The 22,310-nt window shown below is 41.9% G+C and overlaps 4 protein-coding genes across 5 annotated transcripts; 3 read left to right on the forward strand and 1 right to left on the reverse strand.

Moving 5' to 3' along the window:
• The first annotated feature begins 304 nt into the window (after positions 1-304).
• mmadhca (metabolism of cobalamin associated Da) lies at positions 305-3,856 on the forward strand. Its single transcript, XM_061272731.1, has 8 exons — positions 305-402; positions 828-880; positions 1,125-1,266; positions 1,637-1,854; positions 2,179-2,284; positions 2,376-2,491; positions 2,712-2,798; positions 3,309-3,856. Exons 2-8 carry the CDS (start codon positions 869-871, stop codon positions 3,528-3,530), a joined length of 903 nt encoding a protein of 300 aa, XP_061128715.1. The 5' UTR covers positions 305-402; positions 828-868; the 3' UTR covers positions 3,531-3,856.
• Positions 3,857-6,856: 3,000 nt separating this feature from the next.
• On the forward strand, positions 6,857-11,331 carry pspc1 (paraspeckle component 1). Of its 2 annotated transcripts, XM_061272439.1 has the most exons (10): positions 6,857-7,356; positions 7,754-7,903; positions 7,966-8,117; positions 8,246-8,341; positions 8,409-8,605; positions 8,721-8,805; positions 9,007-9,115; positions 9,641-9,698; positions 10,164-10,285; positions 10,597-11,331. In XM_061272439.1, the coding sequence occupies exons 1-10, from the start codon at positions 6,970-6,972 to the stop codon at positions 10,801-10,803; spliced, it is 1,563 nt and encodes a 520-aa protein (XP_061128423.1). In that variant the 5' UTR covers positions 6,857-6,969; the 3' UTR covers positions 10,804-11,331. The 2 variants fall into 2 exon arrangements, 1 of the variants encoding a protein (XP_061128423.1); XR_009713735.1 differs by lacking the exon at positions 9,641-9,698 and having other exon boundaries at positions 10,597-10,743.
• A 970-nt stretch (positions 11,332-12,301) lies between these two features.
• LOC133150260 (rho GTPase-activating protein 20-like) lies at positions 12,302-18,271 on the forward strand. The gene is made up of 15 exons (XM_061272683.1): positions 12,302-12,562; positions 13,073-13,158; positions 13,526-13,699; positions 13,769-13,918; positions 13,995-14,036; positions 14,094-14,178; positions 14,255-14,332; positions 14,445-14,511; positions 14,715-14,885; positions 15,106-15,278; positions 15,416-15,580; positions 15,846-15,958; positions 16,150-16,342; positions 16,955-17,066; positions 17,168-18,271. Exons 1-15 carry the CDS (start codon positions 12,491-12,493, stop codon positions 17,902-17,904), a joined length of 2,418 nt encoding a protein of 805 aa, XP_061128667.1. The 5' UTR covers positions 12,302-12,490; the 3' UTR covers positions 17,905-18,271.
• Positions 18,272-18,503: 232 nt separating this feature from the next.
• Positions 18,504-21,586, reverse strand: fdx1 (ferredoxin 1). Its single transcript, XM_061272682.1, has 4 exons — positions 21,107-21,586; positions 19,300-19,424; positions 19,092-19,221; positions 18,504-18,929 (listed from the first exon to the last, which is right to left on the reverse strand). Exons 1-4 carry the CDS (start codon positions 21,241-21,243, stop codon positions 18,821-18,823), a joined length of 501 nt encoding a protein of 166 aa, XP_061128666.1. The 5' UTR covers positions 21,244-21,586; the 3' UTR covers positions 18,504-18,820.
• Positions 21,587-22,310: the final 724 nt, after the last annotated feature.

Consider the following 22,310-nt stretch of genomic DNA (forward strand, 5'->3'; position numbering starts at 1 on the left):
CTCCGGGCACTCCGGTTTCCTCCCACATCCCAAAAACATGCTTGGTAGGTCGATTGAGCACTCCAAATTACCCCTAGGTGTGAGTGCAGTGCAGGTGGTTGTTCGTCTCTGTGTGCCCTGTGATTGGCTGGCAACCAGTTCAGGGTGTCCCCCACCTACTGCCCGATGACTGCTCGGATAGGCTCCAGCACGCCCGCGACCCCCGTGGGGACAAGTGGTATGGAAAATGGATGGATAGATCAAATAAAACTCAACTCCAACACCATCTCCGTCCAGAATTCTATTTTCTTTGCTGCCATCTTGTGGTAGGTTTGACAGCTGACGCCGCTCAAACAGCGCGTGCGCCGCAGGTCCTTAGTTGCTTTCCGTAGTTGTTTTGCGAAGGTCGTACGCTAAGACCAGGTAAGAACACTGTGTACTTTATTCTTATATTAATTACTTAGTTCGGAGATAGCACAGTGTGTTGTACATTAAAATTGAGTGTGTCTCCGGTCATGCGTTCTAAACTTGAATTACATACCCCGACGATTAAAATGGGGAAATGTCAAAACAAGATCAGCTGATTTGCCATCGATGTTTTTTCCAAATCTCCAACGCCATTAGACGCTGTCTGTCGAAGTTGTAAGACTTGTAAAGTTAATGTTGTTTTCACCTGCGTAAAATTCAATAAATACGTAAACACATCATTGCGTCATCTACTGTGGGCGCGTGTGTGTGTGTCGTAACGAACCTCAGCTAGCATGTCCAGTTAGCTCCAACTTTCACTTGCTAAATGACTCGTGTATGTTGTTATACAACGATTGCATTCCATTTTTGTTTTCGACCAGGTCAGACGGTTTATAAAGAAAGCAGAAGTTGACTCCCAGCGATGCCCAGCACAGTAAGTACCAAATTTATAGCTTCTCGTAAGTGTGTTAACTACCATCCGGTTAGCATGAGGTGATGATACTGAAGTCGTTTGTTTATTGAGAGCTTATCGTTAGAAATGCGAACAGAAATCAGCATATATAAACATTGACTTCATTGAACTGTCAAACTAAGCCTGACTTGAAAAAAATGCATAACTGTGTAGTGTTTTTATATGATCAAGTCACCATTAATGTGATGCTTCTGGTACTTTGTAGGTTTTGTGCGGTGGAGGCCGGCTGGTCCGATCTCAGACCCTAGGTCGGCAAATATTAGCGGCTCTGAAAGTGTCCAGAGTCAGAACTTTCTCTACTGCAAATCCAGATGAACCTTACATATCTGTATCGCATACAGATTCAGGTATGCTTCTAAATATTGAACTTTTTTTTTTTAGCTAATGTCCCCTTTTGAATGTTTAAAATATTGTGTATTTTTAAATGTATTAATTTTCACATTAGTGGAAAAAGTAAAGAATAATTGATTTTGAAGTTGTCATGTAATCCTGTCTTACAAAGTCTAAAATTAAAAAAGGGAAATGTAAGGCCTTACATTTTTCTACGTGGCGAAAACTATTGCTTGTCCACTAGGCTACCAACTTTCCATGCAGTGTCACGTCAACTGTTTCTTATTTTTCAATAACTGATTCAATAAATGACTTGTGTTGAGAATTAGAATGTTTCAGCAATTCACCATGTTGGTTTTAAATGTATATGCATAATTGTCTCTGCAGGCCCGAGAACCGTGTGGCCCGATGAAAACATGGGACCTTTTGGACCTCAGGACCAACGCTTCCAGTTACCAGGCAATGTAGGCTTTGACAGCCATCTGGACGGTGTGGAAGAGAAGAAAAATTTGCCAGTCGGCAGGACTTTGCCTGATGTGCTAACGGCCCTGAGCAGCACAGAAAGACAACAGTTCATCCTAGCCCAGTTTGTTCACGAGTTTCAGGTTAGAATCATTAATGGATCAGTCATCCCGATGTGAGGGGGCCCTTTGTAAACCTTTCACTCGATCTAATATTGGGCCAATTTTCACCACTCACCCTAATGATTATACAGTGACGTACTTGGGGATATTCGCTTTTCCCTGTCCCCCGCAAATAGCAGGGGTTCACTACATTTAGTGAATGAGAGATCATTGTTCTTCAAAAGGTCACATATTCTTTAAGTTTGGCTCATTTAAACCTGCAAACAACCCAGATTTGAAACCAGTGTTTCCTTCTGTCTATCAGCACTTGCATTGAAATTTTGCTCTGGGTGTGTTGCTCATTAGGGGAAACTGGGCCCCATATCCAAGCGCCTCCACAAAGCTGAGCAGTACTTCAATCAAACAGACACAGATTGCTCCATAAGTTCCTGTCCTGAGCTGTTAAGGAAAGGTGAGAGCTGCTTCTATTTGAGTTTTACCGAAATAGTTCAGGTAAAATGCTGGTCCGTAAATTATTAACTATATAATATTTGTGTTGCCAGATTTGGAGCTCTTGTTCCCGACAGTCCCAAACACTTCCATCACAGTTGTGACGGTCTCGCAAAGGAGCGGTCGCTGCAAGGAGGCGGAGCCAGACAGAGAGCAGCTACTCAGCAAAGTGAGTCTTGAGGGTTTGTGTGGAACCTTTATTTAAAGGTGGATCAACTTTTTGTCCTCATTAGGCTCTTAGCTGGTGCTTTACGCTAGCCTGACCGGGACAATTCAAATTTCACAAGTAAATGAAATCAACACGTTGTTGCTTTTTTAACATTCAACAATTTGAGGTTTATCTATGAGATGCCGGAGGAGATTCTCACTGTCCTTTGTCCTCTCTGCAGTTTATGACGGGTGCTAAGGAGATGTGTTTTGCACTGTGGACTGCAGGCTACTGGGCTGACTTTATCGATCCGACAACAGGAGAACCTGTGAGTTCTTTAGCTGCATTATGTTCTGTAACCATGTAGACACTTGCACAAGCTCAAGAGCTAGATCTGAATAAAAAAAATATATATATTTTAATTACCTGAGCAGAAAAAAATATATGGTGCGGTCCTGTTCCAGCCCACTGGAAACTACGTCAGACATTATTGTTAAATGAATACAGCACCTCTTTGAGTGAATCATGTCAGACATTATTGTTAAATGGATACAGCACCTCTTTGAATGAGTGAATCGCAATTGACTGTCTTTGTAAAAACGGAATTGTTTGAGTTACATTTAAATAGATTGTCTGCCCATTAAGGAGGCGTCCCCAATATTAGGGATGATAAATATATTGAGCATTACAGTATGACGCACTAAAATGACGTTCTTACCCAATTGTTGTTCACATTGCATTGGCAATGAAGGGCATCATTGTACGCGGATCAGTTTCTTAACCCTGTTCTTTTTATTTCAAACACGTGGTCATTGCTATCGTTTTCTTTTCCCGACAGTTCTTTGCGTCCCCGCTTAGTTCAAGCGCGGGACAAACAGGAAAGGAGCCACGGCATTCTGGCTTCCGCATCGAGACGTCAGGCTCCTGCACGGTTATCCAACACATTCTGAGAGGAACGCCTCAGTTTGTGGGCACGGTTTTCACCAACGCGCCGACCCACAGCGGCGCCGTCACACGACTACAAGGACTCTCACATGAATTGGACGATGAGGTTGAATAGTTTTCCTGGTTCTGCGAGTCAATCCAATGTCGTGAAAAAGGCTTGGCTAAGGAGAGCGTGTGTGGTTTTTATTTGTCTATATGTAAAGCGCATGTACCACACTGCTACCAAGCAAAGCGGACTAGAATGATCCACAGCAGCTCTGTGCTGGCCCTGCAACCTCCTCCTCACACCTTCACTGTCACACGGAAATGTCAGCAGACAGGGTGGGACTTCTCGAGGATACAGTCAGCCCTAATCCTCAGCAGTTTTCAGAGGGCAATCTCACTAAGTATTTATGGATTCAGCTGCTGACCCAATAAAGTGACGTCAGGCTACCCTTTTAAGCATTGCTCTTTTTTTGCTTTTCTCTTTGGAAGCACAATTGAGTAATCTTCCATTTTGGTCCTATGTCAGCATTCACTGGTGTTGGTGAGAGCCAGCAGGCTAGCCCGTCCATGCTCACCGGCCAGAGAGACTTTAGTGGTCCTTTTCTTAAAAAAAGATTTAACCGTAGTAAAAAAGTCCTTCTTTTTTGGTGACTCGAGATGGTTTTTCAAAGTCCTAGCAAGAGCTTCTACGAATACAAGTTGACAGCACACCATTGAATAATATAGACGCTCCTTAGATCCAAATTCCTGACAGAGGTCCTTGTAGATGTCAATGTGGAAGTCGCCTATGTTCTGTGGGTGTTTTGGACGTGTTTCTACGACCGTGCTCTTTAGCCTGGCTAACATCCAGTCAATGTCCATCTCCAGCACCGATTTGGCGTTGGAGTGAGCAATATGGTCCATTAGCTTCCACAAGAACACAGTACAAAATATATTTTCTTTCTTTGTCCATGTTTCTTCTGCCGGGTGAAGACAAAGGTTTCCTGTCTTGGTGTGCACCTCAATGGGCTTCTGAACGTGAAGGTGCATTTCTGCCTTCCCGGGGGCTTGTACCGGACTGGGAAGAGGAGCCACCAGCAAGTTGGCTACATCTTCCGATGAATCGCTGTCTGCGCAGTTCTCTTCGAATCCATAGCGACGCGCCAGCCTCATGTTTTCCAAGCAGTCTCTAAGAACCGTGATTGATTGTAATGTAATTTCACCTATTTCAGACACTTGATGAGGCACGTCCAGGTTTGGCGGCGAATCCAGCTGCAATGAGATTTCGGACAGTGCTGTGTTCACAGTCTTGGACACCTTTGTAGCGACCAACTCCAGCAGGTGCTCGCTGCATTGAGACTTAATTTCGCTGGCGTTGATTGTGTCTTTGAGAGCCAGCAGAAGCGAGTCCCAAATACATGCGTGGATATCATCCACGGTCACGCAGGAGTAGTTGAGCGCCCGTTGCGGAGAGTCACAATCATTCCTACAAAGGAAGGAAAACACAATTGTCCAGATTTGACTGTTTCTCCCCTGCTCGTGTTTGTACTGCGTGTGGGTCGAGGCAGGAGACTTACACGAGGAACTGGGCGTGCTCTTCCACCTGAGGCAATACAACACTCAGCACCTCTTGGGAGATTTTGTATAAGATGCTTTGCCACATTTTCAACAGCACCATAAAGGCATTGCAATCAAAATGACCATATTCTATGAGGTCCCACGTCCTGCAGGGAGAATCAGCAGTTAGCCCACAGTTACAGTTCTGTCAGATGAATGACTTAATCTTTGTTATCATTTACTTACTCAGTGGTTAAGCCATCTAGGTACAACTGTAATTCGCTTTTGAAAAAATCAGTGGCCAGCAGGGGCATGTTTAAGTTGCTGCACCGCAGATATTTAGGTTCAATTGGAGACTAACAAGAGAAACAAAAGAATTACATGAAATCACAACGATCATAAGTAATGATGAGCATACATACACTATGCCTTTAAAAAGATGACTTAGTTTTAATTGACAATCGTTTAGTATGTTTCTTATTATTGCTGATTTTTCAGTGGTGTAGCACTGCACAAGTGAAAGTATATACTTATCCTCATAAAACTGTGTGCTGCCCACGATCGCCATGCTTTAAAATTTTGAACTAATCTATCCTTCTACAAATGAGATCATCTTTAAGATTAATTGAACAAGAAAAGTAACATTATCAAGGGGTGGGGGGGGGGGGGGAAGTCTTAGTGTGTGGGATCACGTCAGTGTGTGATTTACTTACGTCATCGCAGCGGGGGTGAGCAAGCTTATCAGTCAGACAGTTCATTTTTGTTGACAGGGAATTCTGCGAAGCGAGGCCCCCTGCCTTTCAAGGTGAGGTCTTTTGAAAGAAAGAAAAAACAAAAACATTTCACTGCCTCTCGTCAAGAAAACAAGTGAAAGACTCCATCTGTGTAATTTGACGCGATCCACCTTGACAATGGACGTGTTGCGTCTGAACTCGACACGTTTGTCACGTGACGTCACCTACAACTTCGTCTTTGCGCCCGCACATACGCGCACTGTACTGTTTTAAATTCTGTACTGTATTATATATGTATTCCACGTGTGGAACTTATCAATGGGAAATGTCCATCATCGGGTTTGTAAAAAGCATTTTCTTTTAGACCTTTCTATAAAATGTTTGTTGGGCTGTCTTTGAATAATTTAGCAAAATTTAAACTCTGCATCCATCGCCAACTTCAGTTTGCTCCATTTTCCACATTCAGCTCTCTTTTCATTTGATCTCTGTGCACCTTTTTGGGGCATTAGTGCTTTGATTCACTGAGATGTCATTGAAATGGGTAACAGACTGTATGACCTGGTTTTTACCACTGAATTGAGATCAGTAGTTGTTGAAGATCAGCCTTTGATTCTTTTTCCACTTACATCCTCGGGCAATGTTCTGGATTGTTGTGCTGCAAATTTTTTTCTTTCTCATGCCCCAATAAAAACAACATTAGACCCCTGGGAACAGAGGCTGACATTTGCAGATTGTGAGTGCAAAAACACAGCACAGACACATAAGTATATAAATTTACTGATTATGTTCAATTCTATCCTCATAAATTTCACTGATCTGTATGATAGAGTATTTTGATTTGGGACAATTGTGAAACTTAAAAAATTATTTACAATTTAAACATGATTTACCAGGTTAATTCTTTGTTGTTTTGATCATTGTTAATTAGAATTTGTGGATTCGAATCAAGAGAGACGTTTAATAAAAGATGTTGCAAAGTTTAATGTTATGTGTACAGCAAATATAATATCAGCGTCTTTTGTGACAATAATCTCCAAATATGACCAGAACTAGAATTAAATTAAAATTAAATAAAAGTAATATATTTTTACGTCATGTCAGACGTCACGTGCTTAGCATACCGGTCAACAATGATTTTTTTCTTATTTGTCCGTAGGCGGACATATATACCGGTTACTTCCGGTAACAAGATGCGCACGCATCTGTCGCCATATTGAAACTAAGTTCTCCATTGCCTTTCAAGCTGTTTACCTCTCCAATTTACTATTTATACTGCGTTACCAAGATTATTTTTTAACTATGGCTGACCATGATGTACAGTTAGCAAACCCGCAAAGTAGCAGTCCACCGCCACCACCTAAAAGTGGCGAAAACTCCCCCGCTGCAGAAGACGAGCTAACGCCGACCAACAAAGGCAGTCCAGCGGCGCCTGCTGAGCAGTTGTCTGCGGCTGAAGGATCCGAAGGAGCCGCGGTGGAAAACGCCCAGGCTCCAGTGCAAATGACACTTGATATTTCAAGTTTTAGGAAGCCAGGCGAGAAAACATTCACACAGCGATCGCGTCTTTTTGTTTCCAATCTGCCGCTGGATCTACCCGAGGAGGAATTCATCCATTTATTCGCTAAATATGGAAATACAGCCGAAGTATTTATCAATAGAGAGCGAGGATTCGGGTTTATTCGTTTGGTATGTACACATTTCATAAATAAATCCTTATTTCCACAACTGCTTATTTCATATTCAGTCTAATATTGTATCGTGCAAGATCGGTTCTAAAATTTACACTTTTAAATAAAAGTAAATAGTTACCGTGTTGTTTCATTGTTTGTTTGATTTGAATATAATTACGATTAGAAAGTGATACATAAGCGTTTTTAGCAACTATTACTTTTCAGTCAAGTGTTAGTGCATCATGTATTTGTGCAAGTTACCAATATTTCATTTTTGTGGAATTGTGTGGAGGTTCAGTTCGGATTTTGAATTGAAGATCACTTAGGGACCAGGTTTTCATGTTTATACAGTGCAGTATACAGTTAAAATATTTCCATTCATGTAAGGACACTTATTTGTTTCTGTCCTCCAGGAGAGCCGTACACTTGCAGAGATTGCAAAAGCAGAGCTGGATGGGACGTTCTTGAATAATCGACCAATCAGGATCCGCATTGCTGCACATGGCGCCGCACTCACTGTGCGCAACCTTTTACCTGTTGTCACGAATGAGCTTTTGGAACAGGTAATGTAGACAAAACAAAAGCTCGTAAGTAGTGATAATATTGACTCACCTTATGCTTCCAGGCCTTTTCTCAATTTGGCCCGGTGGAACGATGTATCGTTGTGACGGATGACCGTGGGCGGCCCACTGGTAAAGGCTTCGTGGAGTTTGCAAGCAAAACGGCCGCACGTAAAGCTCTGGAACGCTGCACAGAGGGCGCCTTGCTGCTAACAGCGTATGGTTGTTGTTGTTTTTTTTATGAAATGATGTGCAATATAGACAAAAGTAGAATTAAAATCTTTATGGGCATTGCACATTACAGGATAGAAGATTCAACATGTATGTTTTTGTTTTTCTCCTTAGCACACCCTGCCCAGCCATTGTAGAGCCCACAGAGCATTTTGATGATGTAGAAGGATTGCCTGAAAAGATGTTCTCAATAACTCCAAAGTACCTCAAGTGAGTTAAAGGAGTGGTGGATTATAAGAGGGTTTGGTGACGTGAAACACTGCTTGTCTGTCATCAGGGAACGATCACAAACACCGCATTTCGCTCAGCCGGGAACATTTGAGTTTGAATATTCGTCTCGCTGGAAAGCTCTTGACGAGTTGGTGAAACAGCAGCGAGATCAGATTGACAAAAGCATTAAAGAAGCCAAAGAGAAGCTGGAAGCCGAACTAGAGTCGGCAAAACATGAACATCAGCTCATGTTAATGAGGCATGGTAGGATCCATTTGAACCGTTTTAGCTAATTACTGCAAGTGCAAGCTTTCGAGTCAATTCAGTTATTAGAATGCTCTCACTTGCTACTTCTCCTTAACATTATCACCCTCTCCAGATCTAATGAGACGTCAAGAGGAGCTCAGGCGATTGGAGGAGTTGCGCAACCAGGAGCTTCACAGACGAAAGCAGATAGAGTTGAGGTATGTTTGCTTCCATAACGTAATAGTGAAATGTGTCCTAACTTTTGGAATCTATTGATAATTCCAGTTAGCAGTCACTGTTGACTGTTTTGATTGTTGACTAATTGTGACTACGTAGTTGGCTAATCTTGGCAGCCCTTCTTGACTGGCACCATTCAGTGTACAGTGGCTCTTCTTTCCTTAACATGTGCGTCTCCGCAGGCATGAGGAGGAGAGAAGACGCAGAGAGGAAGAAATGATGAGAACACAGAGAGAGCAGGAAGAGCTGAGGCGCCAACCAGATACCTTTAAACCAGCCTACCAGGACAATGTAAGTACAACATAGTCATGCCATCAAACACACAAAAACCTCCACTTGAATATTTTAATATTTTGCCCAGTGATGGGAAAATAAAGCTTTGAGGATGCTTTATGAACCAGTTGTATTTTTTTATTACTCCTCTAGATGGAACTCTGGTCAACATTTGACTGAAAGCACAGACTTGCTATTTTTTAAACCTCTCCCTTTAAACCAATAATGCCATCAACATGAGTCAAAAATACAATAACTGGTTCATGAAGCATCTTTGAAGCTTCATTTTCCAAAACTGTTAAAAGTCAAAACAGATGAGATTTGTATTTGTGCATCACACATCAACATGGGATTGCCTTTAAAAAAAAAAGAAGTGTTTCAAGCACATTTCCCTCAATATTGACATGAATTGTGACTTTGTCATAGTTTTGATTTGACGCATTGATTGCTTCGACCGTACTCTTAAGTCCTCGGTTCACCGCACGTCGCAAATTTCCACCAAAGCAGGGTTGTCCATATCAAAGTTGTTCTTGACTTTTTCAGAGAGAACAGGAAATGAGAGTGGCTGATCTGGGCCCTCGTGGAGCCATTAATATGGCAGGTATGGCCATGATTGTGTCAACCGCAGTCGATGCAAGAACGGGTGCAAGATTACTTCCTTTGTTGTTCCTTCCATGTGTGTGTTTTGCATTAGAAACGGCTCCTTCATAATCAATTAGTATTTTGATCTTGTACAGTATGTTTTTGGGAGCCCTTTAAAATGCAAACAAAGGAGGGGAAAAAAACAGTATTGTCCATGACAACATAAAAGCTGCAGTAACAGAATACAGTGATGGTGGCTGATAGTTAAATCTTGTATCAAATATACTGCATGATTGAAATGCAAAGATAATTCAAAATTCTTTGGATTTTTCATCTGGTGCTTCTTGAGCTAAATTTAATGTAATGACTTCCGTAAGAACAAACATCAATGCAGATGACGCTAGTTAGTTGGCTGAGTTGCCTTTGAAATGAGTCTCACGGGGAACATGACCAACCAACCTACCCTGAATTGTTTTGTATGTAGATGGCTTCAACCAGGCCCCGACAGGGCCCAGCGCTAACCAGGGTCAGATGATGAACATGGGTGGAAGGGGCAACGCCATCATCCCAGAGGCTACTGCAAACATGTCTGAAAATGGCAACATGGTAATTTATTTATGTGGCTCCGACTGTGCTTTAATAAATGGGAGGGCTTGTTTTGGTGGAGGAACCTAATGCAACAACCGCCCTACTGATAGGTAGACTAGGCTTGTATCGATCAATGAATTATTGAAAACATTTTTCTAATTTAAAAAGAAAAAAAGAGAACAAATTTGACAGTTTCTCTAGCTCTTTCACTGCCCCATCAGCCTCCCAATCTGTTATTTATGACTGGGATCAAAACAACTTTGGACACACTGCACTAATAATATGATTATCTGAGGACCAACATATTCCTTTCTGCTGTGATACTGTAGCGAGGTGACAGATATCCGCTGAGTAGCTTGTTGGCAGGACGAGCGGAGGTGGAGTCACCTAAGCAACAGCAGCAGCAGCAGCCGGCGCCGCAGCAGCAGCCACCGTCAACAACAGCACAGGGTCCGTCACCCATGTATGGAGGGGGGAGTCCTGTAGATGGAGTGTTTGATGGGCCAAATAGCAAGCGACCCCGCTATTCACAGTGACCTCCTTACTTCCCGACTTCATCAAATGTGAATGCGTGCTGATCGCTACTATTTTTTTTCCCACATCTCAGCGCTTTTCGTTATGATTCTTTTGGACTGGCCATACTATGTTTTTACATTTAATATTTCTACTACAAAACCTATATGCAGTAATGCATTCTGCGAAAAAAAATTGAGTAAGGCAAGAGATGACTTCTTGTACATGCTTGACTCAGATACAGTCTTTGTTTACTTTTTTTTCCGTACCAAATGTGTTGTGTTAAAAGAAACAATTTAAAATGCATTAAGGTGAATTCAAGGATGCTGTTAATTTCCCCCCAATCAAACTAGTGAGTCAAAAAGTCTCAAATGAAGTTGCCCATTTTTATTGGTTTGAGCTCCTGCCCCAAAAATATTTGTGCGCATTTCTGCAATTTTGGGTGTTGTGTAACATAACTCACCAAACTCTTGGGATTTGAAATGTGTGTTAGGGTTCTACCCAGATTTGTTGAAACGTGACATCATGGAATAAATCAATACTTTTCTCAATGTGGAATTAAAAGTGTTCTTTTCTCTGACGCGCCCAAGGCTGCTCATTATCAACATCAGGAAAAGTCATCATTGTAGCGATCCAATTTAAATGGGGCTGATGGGCGCCAATTTGGGGAAGGAGCACTTACTGTCCTGATTTGGCTTTAGCCCAGTTTGTGGCCCACTTCTCAGACACTAAATCTCAATCGATTAACTTGATCTCAGTTTTTCAGTTTTTCTTATCAATGTGAACCCCCGTGGTCTCGCAGGTTTATATATATATATATATATATATATATATATATATATATATATATATATATATATATATATATAAACCTGCGAGACCACGAGGGTTCACAATAAAGTCACTATATAAAGTCACTATATATATATATATATACATGTAAAAAAATATATAGTGACTTTATATTGTGACTTTAATATAAATGATTACAATTAAAAAAAAAAAAGTCTACATAGGAAAATTAATCCTCATGGTAATGGTATCAAAATTTGCTAAAATAATGGATCAGAAAAAAATCAAGGGATTTTGTGACAATAAATAAAATGTGCGATTAACTATGAATAAACAATTAAATAAATTGCTTGACAGCACGATCCTTTATGGAGTAAAAAAAAACTTGCAGCAATGGCTGCTCAGGCCTTAATAAGTCATCAGAAACATATATACTTATGCAAGGTACAGCTACCTACAGTAGAAGCACTTGTACATACTTCTGGCCAAAGGTCATGTGCATGGCATGCAGTACAATAAAATTCCATCTTTACTTCCAACTGTCCCCCTTAAATCACATAGTTTCATCTGTCAAAATGTAAAGGAACTTGTTAAGCGTTACGATGGCGTTGTCTTGTTCCAACAAATTGAGAGCAACTTCTAAAAATAGACGCAACTTTTTCTTGCATTCAAGCACCGCCTCTGCAATGAGTCCAGAAGCATTAAGAGGTGGCTAATCCACAAAGACAAGACGCTTGTGGCTGTTGCAGCTTTCCCCATTGAGGCCACGTTGACAATTTAGAATATCATTCTTCTCTCCGTATTACTTCATTGACAGGCTGAAAGTTTCTTGCAACTTCCAACGCATTGAGCTGTTTTCGTCCTTTCGGATCTGATTAATGGGATTAGATTGTGTGAGGACAGCTGGACGCTGATCAGATGGATGACATGTCTCCGCAACATCCACACGAAGGACTGAGCCAGGGTGCGGAACAAAGCGACAACAGACGGGTAGATATTGTAACATCTTGTTGCTGTCCATTAAAAATCATATATTTATTGTTGAATGCAGAAATTATTTTGCTAAACAGATATTAACACTACTAATTATACAGGGGGATTGTAAGAAACCTAATTAGACAAACATATTTCAAAAGTGATTACAAATAAGAATCATTATGAGCACTAAATTTAAAGTGTGCTCTGTGAGGAATGTTTGTTCCCTTGTGACTCGGCTGGATCAACAGTATTTCACAATATTACAATGCCTCAAATATGTGGCCTATTAATTCAGAATTGAGGAACCTTGAGCTGGGATAAAAGTGGACTCTGAGTTGCTCTGTTGGGCAAAGGGGAGGCAAGTAGCCAATGCACTTGTCATTTCAAAATGTTCCACCAGTCCAATATCGTGCAAGAATATCTCAAGCATGTGTGTGACCTGGTACAATTAAATCCTGCAACAAACCTCAACACTTTTGTTTATGGCATCCCACACATTCTTTATATTTGTGTCTGTTTTAGCGGGTGAAGTTCCAAAGCCTTCGGCGTCAGTCCGCACCCTCTCTTGTCATCAGAAAAGCTCTCTCCAGGTCCAAGACACTTTCCAGGTAAAATTCTTCCAACGCACAGCGCATGACCTACGTGAAGCAGTTCATTTTCATTTCATTGGAACATCAGAGAAATTCACCTATTTCACTCAAACACCAGCAAAATCTTGAATCTGCAATAAACCTAACGTGCATGTTTTTGATTTGTAAGCCCACAATTTTGGCCTTTGTTTAATTTTGCACAAATAGTGTTTTCAGCTGCATCATTTATTAAGAACAAATCCTTGCTGTAGATAGTGACTGTAAACTTTACTAGGTGTTGGAGCAGTGTGACATCCGTAAAGCATCTCAAACTGCTGACAATCTGTTGTCATGGAAAAAAAGACTTGCAAGCAACACTTCTTCAACGATAATTCTGCTCTTCCAGAGAGAGCCTCCCAGTTCCTGTGTTCCCGGAAACATGCTCGTTGGTCCAGTCCTTCCTGAAAGTGCCCGACAGGTTCTTCCTTCTACATGGGCACACTCAGTTGAAAACAGGCATGCAGACTCAGGACAGGCACCTCTTCCTCTTCACAGACATCCTGGTGATCGCCAAAGCCAAGTAAACACACACCTGAGTTTGCGTGTTGTCGTGAGGCAAATGGACACAACCTTCATGTTACATTATCAGATCAGCCAACCAGTTCAAGCAGAAGGCCCTGGCGCGTGTTTGTGAAATGTGGACAGCAAGTTGCATGGAGGAGGTGTGTGAGGGAAGCACCTGCCTCGAGAGGAGCTTTGTCATTGGATGGCCCACCTGTAACACTGTCGTGACATTCAGGTAAACACACACACAGGGCATTTATTTGTTTGTCAAATGTTTATGCCTCAAATTTGGTTTGACATGTCCCTGTCAGCTCACCGGAACAAAAAGAGAAATGGCTGTCTCACGTGAAAAAGTAAGTGCTTTACATCAATGCATGTTTGTGTATAAAACCTTTTCATTTTCTCTGCAGTCGCATTAAAGAGGAAAAAGAGAAAGAAGAACCAAAAACCATTCCTCTCCGAGTATATGGGAAGGGGCTTAATACTTATGCTGTTGTAAGCAAAACAAAACCTCTACAGATATGTACTATATTTTGCACCTATTGGTTGTAATTATTTTTTCACCATTTAGACCCAAACTTTGCCCGTCAGTAACTCTGACTCGACCAATGAGGTGATCCGACTGGCTCTGCAGCAGTTTAGCATAATTGTGAGTAGCATACAAGTAGTGAATCTGTACAATCCTCTGCGTACATTTTTTTAAAAAATCCTCTATCATTTATTCTTAAAAAAAAAAATCACTGTGGCCTAAATGTGTTCAGGGTAATGCAAAGGACTACCAGCTCTGGATCCTTTCCAAGAGGGACAATACGCCTTATCCGCTCATTGGTTAGTCAATAACTTTGGGTCATCTCCATTGCATATGCAGAATTCCTGTTTTCTGCTCCTTTAATCTAAAACAAATGAATAGATGGGTGTGTTCACGGTCACATACACTTCCATAGTCATCCACTCATTTTTCTTCTTTGTAATCAGGAGTACTGAAGTTTGCAAATAAATTCAATTGTGGCCACGGTTCTCCTCTGCCTCAGGTCACGAGTTCCCCTTCAGTATCTACATGAGTCACCTGCGACAAACGTTGACCCACAGCGCTATGGCACCAGACTGGGCCGTGCAGGCGGAGCAGCTGCAGGCGCACAAGCGGTGCCAGTTCATCCTGAAAGCCCGGCCCGAAGAAACGCTTCAACCGCAAGTGGTGACGGGTTAGCTCAATTGACACAAAAGACAATTTCCCTCAAATATAATTCCCAGTTTTATCACAGGAGCATGCAGTTGGCATGCTGACTGCAGGAATGCCCATCAAAGCTGTTGCCCGTAGATTCAGAAATTAAATTTCAGACAATTTGTCAGTACATCCTACCTCTTCACTCCAGCGCCCTCTTTTGACGAGTCACCACTTTGTTTTACTACTGTCTTGGTCAGAGTTCCCCCAGAAGCCATTAAAAAGAAGGCGCTCCCTCATCACTTGGGCCTTTCTGCGAGGTTCCTCCCCTAAGATGACGTCATCCACGGGGAGCGCTTCTCAGGGCTGCTGCCTGTTCGGCCGGCCCCTCAGTGCCGTGTGTGTCGAAGACGCTCTACCAAAGCCCGTGATGGTGGGTGTTGACACTCAGACATGGATGTCTGCTTATAACAAAACCAAATGTTTCTATTTATGCATAAATAAGATACCCTTATAATAAATTCCCAGTTTTTGACCTAACATCGCATCATGGATGCTCTCTCACACCAGGACATGCTGGAGCTGCTGTATCACGAAGGCCCGAGGACGCGGGGCATCTTTCGGCGCCCGGCGGGGGCTCGGGCCGTCAGGGAACTGCGGGACTCACTGGATGCTGGCGAGTTCCTTCCACCGCTCACACGGGACCACATCTTCATTATTGCCGGCGTCTTCAAAGTAAGCCGTTATGATGACCCACATCTCTGGCTTGGCCTTTAATCTCCTCCTGCACATCCACATTAGCAGGACATAATGTTCGGAGGGTCCTTAATCTGCATTCTAATCCCTGTTATTGCTAATGGACAAGGACTCTAATCTTGGCACTCTTTATGGATTTTTTAACTAGATCATGGTCCAAATGTCACCTTGACCTTTTGTTTTTTCCTTTTCTTCTAATCGAAACAACATCCTCCCTCACTGGTTGGCCACTGATGTTTACTAGGACTTCCTGCGCAACATCCCCGGCAGCCTATTGTGTTGTGAGCTACATGAAGAATGGATGGATGTGCTGCTTGATGAAGAGGGGGAGGAGGAGCGGGTGCAAGAGATACAAAGGTGTGCTAAACCACCGACCAACCCCATTCGATCAATAATCCTTCTTTTAGTAGCCTGTTGTTAAAAGAGAAGAATAGATTGAAATATAGCAAGCTCTAGACGCATCTGTTCGTCAATTTATAGTTTTAAACATAAAAGAATGTTTTTAAAAGTTTCAATTTAGCAACATTGAGCAATTGTTTTTCCTGCAGGATGATGCGTCGTCTGCCCAAAGACAACACCTTATTACTACGCTACGTGCTGGCCGTGCTGCACGCTATTCGAGGCAACGCTCGCGAGAACCAGATGACCGGCTTCAACCTGGCGATATGCATCGCACCCAGCATGCTTTGGCCTCCCGGTGCATTGTGCAGCCCAGAGGCAGAGAACGAAGGAACTAGGAAGGCAAGTGAGCGAAGGATGTCAATTATGTATTTGTTTCTAATGGCTGCTGATGTCAACAAAATGAGTCAATGTCTCATCTTGACTGCTGACTAACAATAGCCCTCCCTGGATGCACCACTTTATCATACTGTGACAGAATTTTTTTTTTTTTTTTACTCATACTGCTCTCTCTCTCTCTAAAATATAAATAATGTTCCTTGAACTTAAATATAACTTTGAAAACATCTTTGGCTCACATTGTTCACTGTCTAGCCAAGTGGTGGTTCTTGGGCTGCATATTGGCCCGTGTCAACACCCTGTGTGGCATGTTAAAAAAATAATTTTCAATTTATTTATTTTTAATAAAACCATATTTATTCATAAATAAAAAAAATAATCAAAACAAATAAATGAATTAAATAATAATAAAAATCTGACCAAGTAGTTTGCTTTGTGACATATCCCAAAACAATGATAACTAGCTAGAATGGAAAACTACATTTTACTACTTTTAACTAAGATCAGTAAGCACTGAAGTTAGTCCAGTTATGTAATCTAAGCTTGATATAACCTTAAATTATGACAAAAAAATGACTTCAAAAATCAGTTAAGAGTTTATGTGCTTTAATGCAGGTTTGTGACTTGGTGAGATTCATGATAGAACACTGCCAGCAAATTGTGGGAGAGGAGCACACCTCTCTCTTCGGAGACTCACCACTCAACACACAGGAGACACGACTCGACGGTAGTTGTGATCATCTTGTTTGATCATCAACATTTTGTGTCTACTTTGATGATCACTCACAATCTTGTCACATAATCTTTTCACGTTTCCCTGGTTCTCAGACAAGTGGATGACAGACTCTTCCTATGACAGTCTAGAGAACGAATTGGATACCAGCAGCGCAGGGTCGCCGAGCTTTTGCGGCAGACGTCTCCGATCCAAACCAGGAAGTCTGGACTCGGTCCTCACCTTCAGCGACTATGAGCAGGACCATGAGCCAAACGTGCGGCATACTAACTACCAGGCGCTGAAGGGTGGCGGGCTGATCCAAGATGTGGACCTCTCCTCCTGTACCCTGGACACCATTTCCCTGCACAGCATACACAGACAGCGTCGACGCTCTGAGCCTGCATTAGTGCACATAGCAAAGATTCAGTCTGGGAGCACGGACGGTCTCACCGGCGATGATGAAGAGGATGATGACAAAGGCGAGCATGCCTCAAAGTCAGGGCCTCAGCAGAAGTACAGAATGTCGCTGGCGACCATGGAAACCAGCTCCTCCAACTTGTCCTCGAACCCCAACTCCCTTGCACCGACGCAGACTCAAGCATCTACTCCTTCCACATCCATCGTCGCAAGGCCGCTTGCCTTAGCCAGACTTGAATGGCAGGAGACAAGTCACAAAGCGTGTCCAGCCAAAGAGCATATTAAATGGGGTACTTTGAAAAGCTGCAGGAGTCCCCACCCCAACTCTTGGCTGAGGAAAGACCACAGATTGTCCTTAACTCAACAAGAGTGCATGGAAAAGGACTCTGCCTCCAACGTACATACAAACGCACCTACCAGTGATGAGTATTAGGTCAAATCTCGAAACTCACTAGTAGCTTGACCATTGAGTTTACATGCAGCTGGCTTAGGAAAGGAAATATCAGGATAGGAATAGCCGTTATGTACTTTGTAGTTAACTGACTAAAAGTAGTGTACTTATTGTCCATGACCAAAATGAATTATTTCAAGAGTGAAAGTGTGAATACGCCATCTAGTGGACATGTCACCATAAACGTATTGTCACAGTCATGTCGGCATCTCCTCGGCTGTCAGCACTCCGACTGTTTGAGCGCTTGGAGAAATGTCATACGGGTTGGGGGAAAAAAAAAACTCCAATGATTTATAAAAAAACAAAACAAAAACCAAACCAAAAAAAAAAAAACTTAAAATGGGGGAAAGAGAGGTTACATTCAGTTCTCCTCCATGTCAGTGGCCATTATTAGCTCTGGTTGTGGCATGGTAGTGGTGCTCAATCTTCACCACTGCTCATCAAACTCTTCTCTCCAAGACTGATATCACAAGAAAGAATCCAAGCAAACAAGTGTGGGGTTCCTGAATGTGAAGTCACAAACTGGACCCTCCAAATGCTCTTATGACCCCTTGCCCAATGTACAAAAATGCAGCTCACTATGCTATTACAAAGGTTAATTCTTTTATTATTATCGGTTTTCCCTATACACAAATGTGTTCTATGTACAATCACGTGATAAAATTCTAAGGTTACATAAAAGATGGCAAACTGTCAAGATGACCAATGACAGAATTACAATAAAAATATACTTGCTGAATGAGCTTTGCAAGCACGTCGGTCACATTTTGTTTGCCTGATCAGTCCTTGGATGTACCACAGAGTTTTTTTCTTCTTTGTTTTGATAGTCCATCGTAGACTACAAATGACAGTTTTGGCAGCCCACCAAGCTTCACCGACCGTCTCCTGCAAAACGTTGCTAAGAAGAGCCATCTTGACTTTGTCGAATGTCTGCGACGCTCTCTGGAACACGAGCCACCATGCCCTCCAGGGACTTGCTCAGACAGATCTGGCAACCCAGACGCGATCTACAGGGGAAAGGAGACATTCACTTATTTTGTAAGTTATTTGTCGATCTCTGTGATTTCAATACAGAAATAAAAAGGTAAGTATATCTGTAAGTTTAAAAACACTATTTGAAACAAACTTCCTTCAAAAAGTCCTATCAAAAACACCAAGTGTGTTCTTACGTGTCAGTCAGGCCGTACGCTAAATCCAGCATGTCCATTTCCTCGTCCGTGATGGGGCCCAGTTTTTTGTAGACGTCCTCGTCAAAGATGAGATGACAGGTGGAGCACGCTAGCGTCCCCTCGCATGCTCCTGTGGCCAAACATGATGAGTTATCTTCATGTATAAGCAGCGTTCATACACGTCTGCTAAGTTTGGCCGTTTACAAACCGAAGCCATCAAAGTCGAGATCTTCATTGATGACGACGTCGAGCAGCGAGTCCCCGGGAGAGCCCTTGGCCGTTATCTTCTCGCCGTCTCTGTTGATGAAGTGGACCGTCACCTTGTTTTCCGACCTGCACGGAAGTAAACCATTGAGCACATCCCTACGGGGTAAAAAGATCACAACTTTTTTTTTTAACCCCACTCCTTCATTGTATTCAACTCTGAGACCTTTTTTTAGTAACCATGACGGCAAAACCGTGCATAACGCGACTAAACACTAATCAGACAAAGTCGAATTCTCTCCTGCAGCACTTGACCTTTTAAGGCAAGGCTTTACCAAGTAAACCCCACAAACGCTTTATCGCTCTGGAAAAACAGAAAGTTGCTTACTAACATTGAAGCCCCCAACCCCCCCTAAAAAAAAAACGAGACGGATGGCTGCAGCCTTGAGCGCCCATGACAAATCTTTTCAACGCAAGATCAACTCAAGGTTCAAGCAACCTCCCAAGTAGAACACGTACAATCAGCCGTCTCTCTAAACTCCTTTCACGGGTGGGATGAGAAGTGCAGCCAACTAACAAAGCTAACACGGGTTTGTACTTGCTGAAGAAATAGTACAAGGTGTTCCCGAAATGTTGACATCGTTTTATAGTCTAATCGAGTCAAATTTTAACGGGATGTTTAGCATCTAACCAAGTTCAATGTTAATCTTGAGCTTGATGTTCTATTTTTTTTGGGATGAAAAGACATTTTGTGCAATCAAATATGGTCACAGTCAAAAGCATATTGCCTCACCCTATCTTGTTACGGTGGCTTCGAATAATTTTTAACCAGGATAGTACACTTTTTTCCCCCAATCAAACATTTTCTTGTTTTGTAGCAAAAACTAAATTATTGTTTGTATAATCAGGATTTTGTTCTCAAGCAGATTTTTGATTAATTGCATTACTTTACTGGATTTGAATGTTGGCCAATACATTAATACTTGGAAAGTTTAATACCCTTTAAGGTGGTTTTACTTGCTCTTCAGAAACCACCATAGTAGTACGCTTGGGAAAATTTATGGAATCACCACTCCAGGAGGATTAGCATTTAAAATTGTAATTCTGGAGAGAGAAAAATAAATCACAGATTTGTCACAAAAACATTTTTTATTCAAACTGCCACTCTTCTAGCTTTTTAGCAACACTCGCTTTATTCTGAGGGGGGGGAAAACTTCAATGGTCTACCAGGTCACTATTAAGTGGGAACAACCAACATTCGGTGATGTTTTACCTTTTTAAGTAGTAAGTTTAATGATTCTCTGTTTCAACTGGCATCTTGTGTTGAATCAATTCAATAAATCAATAATTCATGTCAACCGATTTCCCACAACTCTCCTAAGTGCGATCACTCAATTACCTGTCGACTAGAAATTCAATCTGATGCAGGAATTTGTTTCAGAACTGAAAATTACCGGATGATTCCGAAAAATCTTCCCTCAATTGAAATTCCATTTTTCCCCTTTACTTGCTCTACAAAAATGTACTATTAATTAAAATTACGCTCAAAAGATAAATATTTTTATGATGATCATTTACTATTATTGCCTTTTCCCCCCTCTTTTTTTGCCTGGGGTTGTAGATTAAAACTCAGAGTGGGGACCACGGCTGGGCATAATCGGAGAATCGTTTTAGCCGGTGCGGCAACTGTTAGCAGGCGTGAGCAAATATGGATGAATTTGACTTATGTACCGAAGACAACAGAGAAAATGACCGGCTCGTTGCACCATCCATATTTGTGATATTTGCGCTGCCTGAGTCTCACGACCTACCTCAGCTGCTGCGTGACGGTAGCGAAACTCCTATAAGCATTCAGCCCCGAAGCACCACAACTTGCTGCCGTCCTCAGGGCATATTCACGAACACCAGCGTGGGCTATTCTTCGGAAAGCTGTCAGCAGTGACGCCATTGGGAATACGAAGAATATGTGCAATAGCACACTTGAAGGCACTTGATCAGCTCGTCACGATGCAATGCGAGCTTTCTCTCACCTTGCGCGCTAGCAAGCTAGCAAGTTACTTAAAGCTACCAGGAGTCACTCGGTCAGTGTCACGCGCATTGCGTAACCGACCGCTGACTTCCTGCCGTGCTTGTTGACGGCGTGGGCACAACGAAAGCAACCACAACGGGGACATGAAATTGACAGCAACAAAAGAAAGCAAATCGTTGAAACAAACATAAACTTGATTTCTATGATGACACACTTCCCTTTAAATGTGTTTGTTTGGCTAATGCATTGCTTGTTGACGCAAAGAGCCGTAGCGGGCAACTTCTGGTTATAGTTTCAGAATAAAAGTTCTACCATTGCCTATTTAGGGACGCTGGCCTGCTCTAGTTTGTTGGACACTAAACATATATATGAATATAAAATATGAGGTCACAAGCAGTATGGATATTTTTTAAGTACACAATGGCAGACTAGCGTTAAAGTTAAACTTATTTTGAAGTGTAATTGTCATTATTTCTTGCGAAACCGGAAATTAACGTCAAACACATCAGTGGTCGTGACACTAGTCTAAGGTTATTGCGCAGAGATTTAATCAGTTCATACAAAAATAAAAGCATCATGGTCTGTTCATTCTTTATTGATAAATCAGGGTTATTATGGTGAATCAAGTCCCCGTTATATTGCTGCTAAGTATAAAACAACCTTTAAAAGTGATTTGTTGCATTATAGACCGAGTCCTTGTTTATATTTCGTATGCACGTTATATTTTTTTAGATTTTTAAACGTTGGAAAACCCCTGCATTAGCGAATTTACATGGGATGCTGCCAAAAACATGTCACAGGAAATTAATCTGTCAATTATTTTGTTGATTAATCGTTGAATTGGATTGGACTGGACTGGAATTGGATCCCTATATTAAAAAAAAACAAAAAAACCCACATCATTTCAAATTGACAGTGAAGAAAACAAACAAACTTAAAATAATAACGATTCAGTTACTGGTGTCAAGACCGCCCCCTGTCAATCC

Source organism: Syngnathus typhle, linkage group LG2 (genome assembly GCF_033458585.1).
Source record: "Syngnathus typhle isolate RoL2023-S1 ecotype Sweden linkage group LG2, RoL_Styp_1.0, whole genome shotgun sequence".
NCBI lineage: Eukaryota > Metazoa > Chordata > Actinopteri > Syngnathiformes > Syngnathidae > Syngnathus > Syngnathus typhle.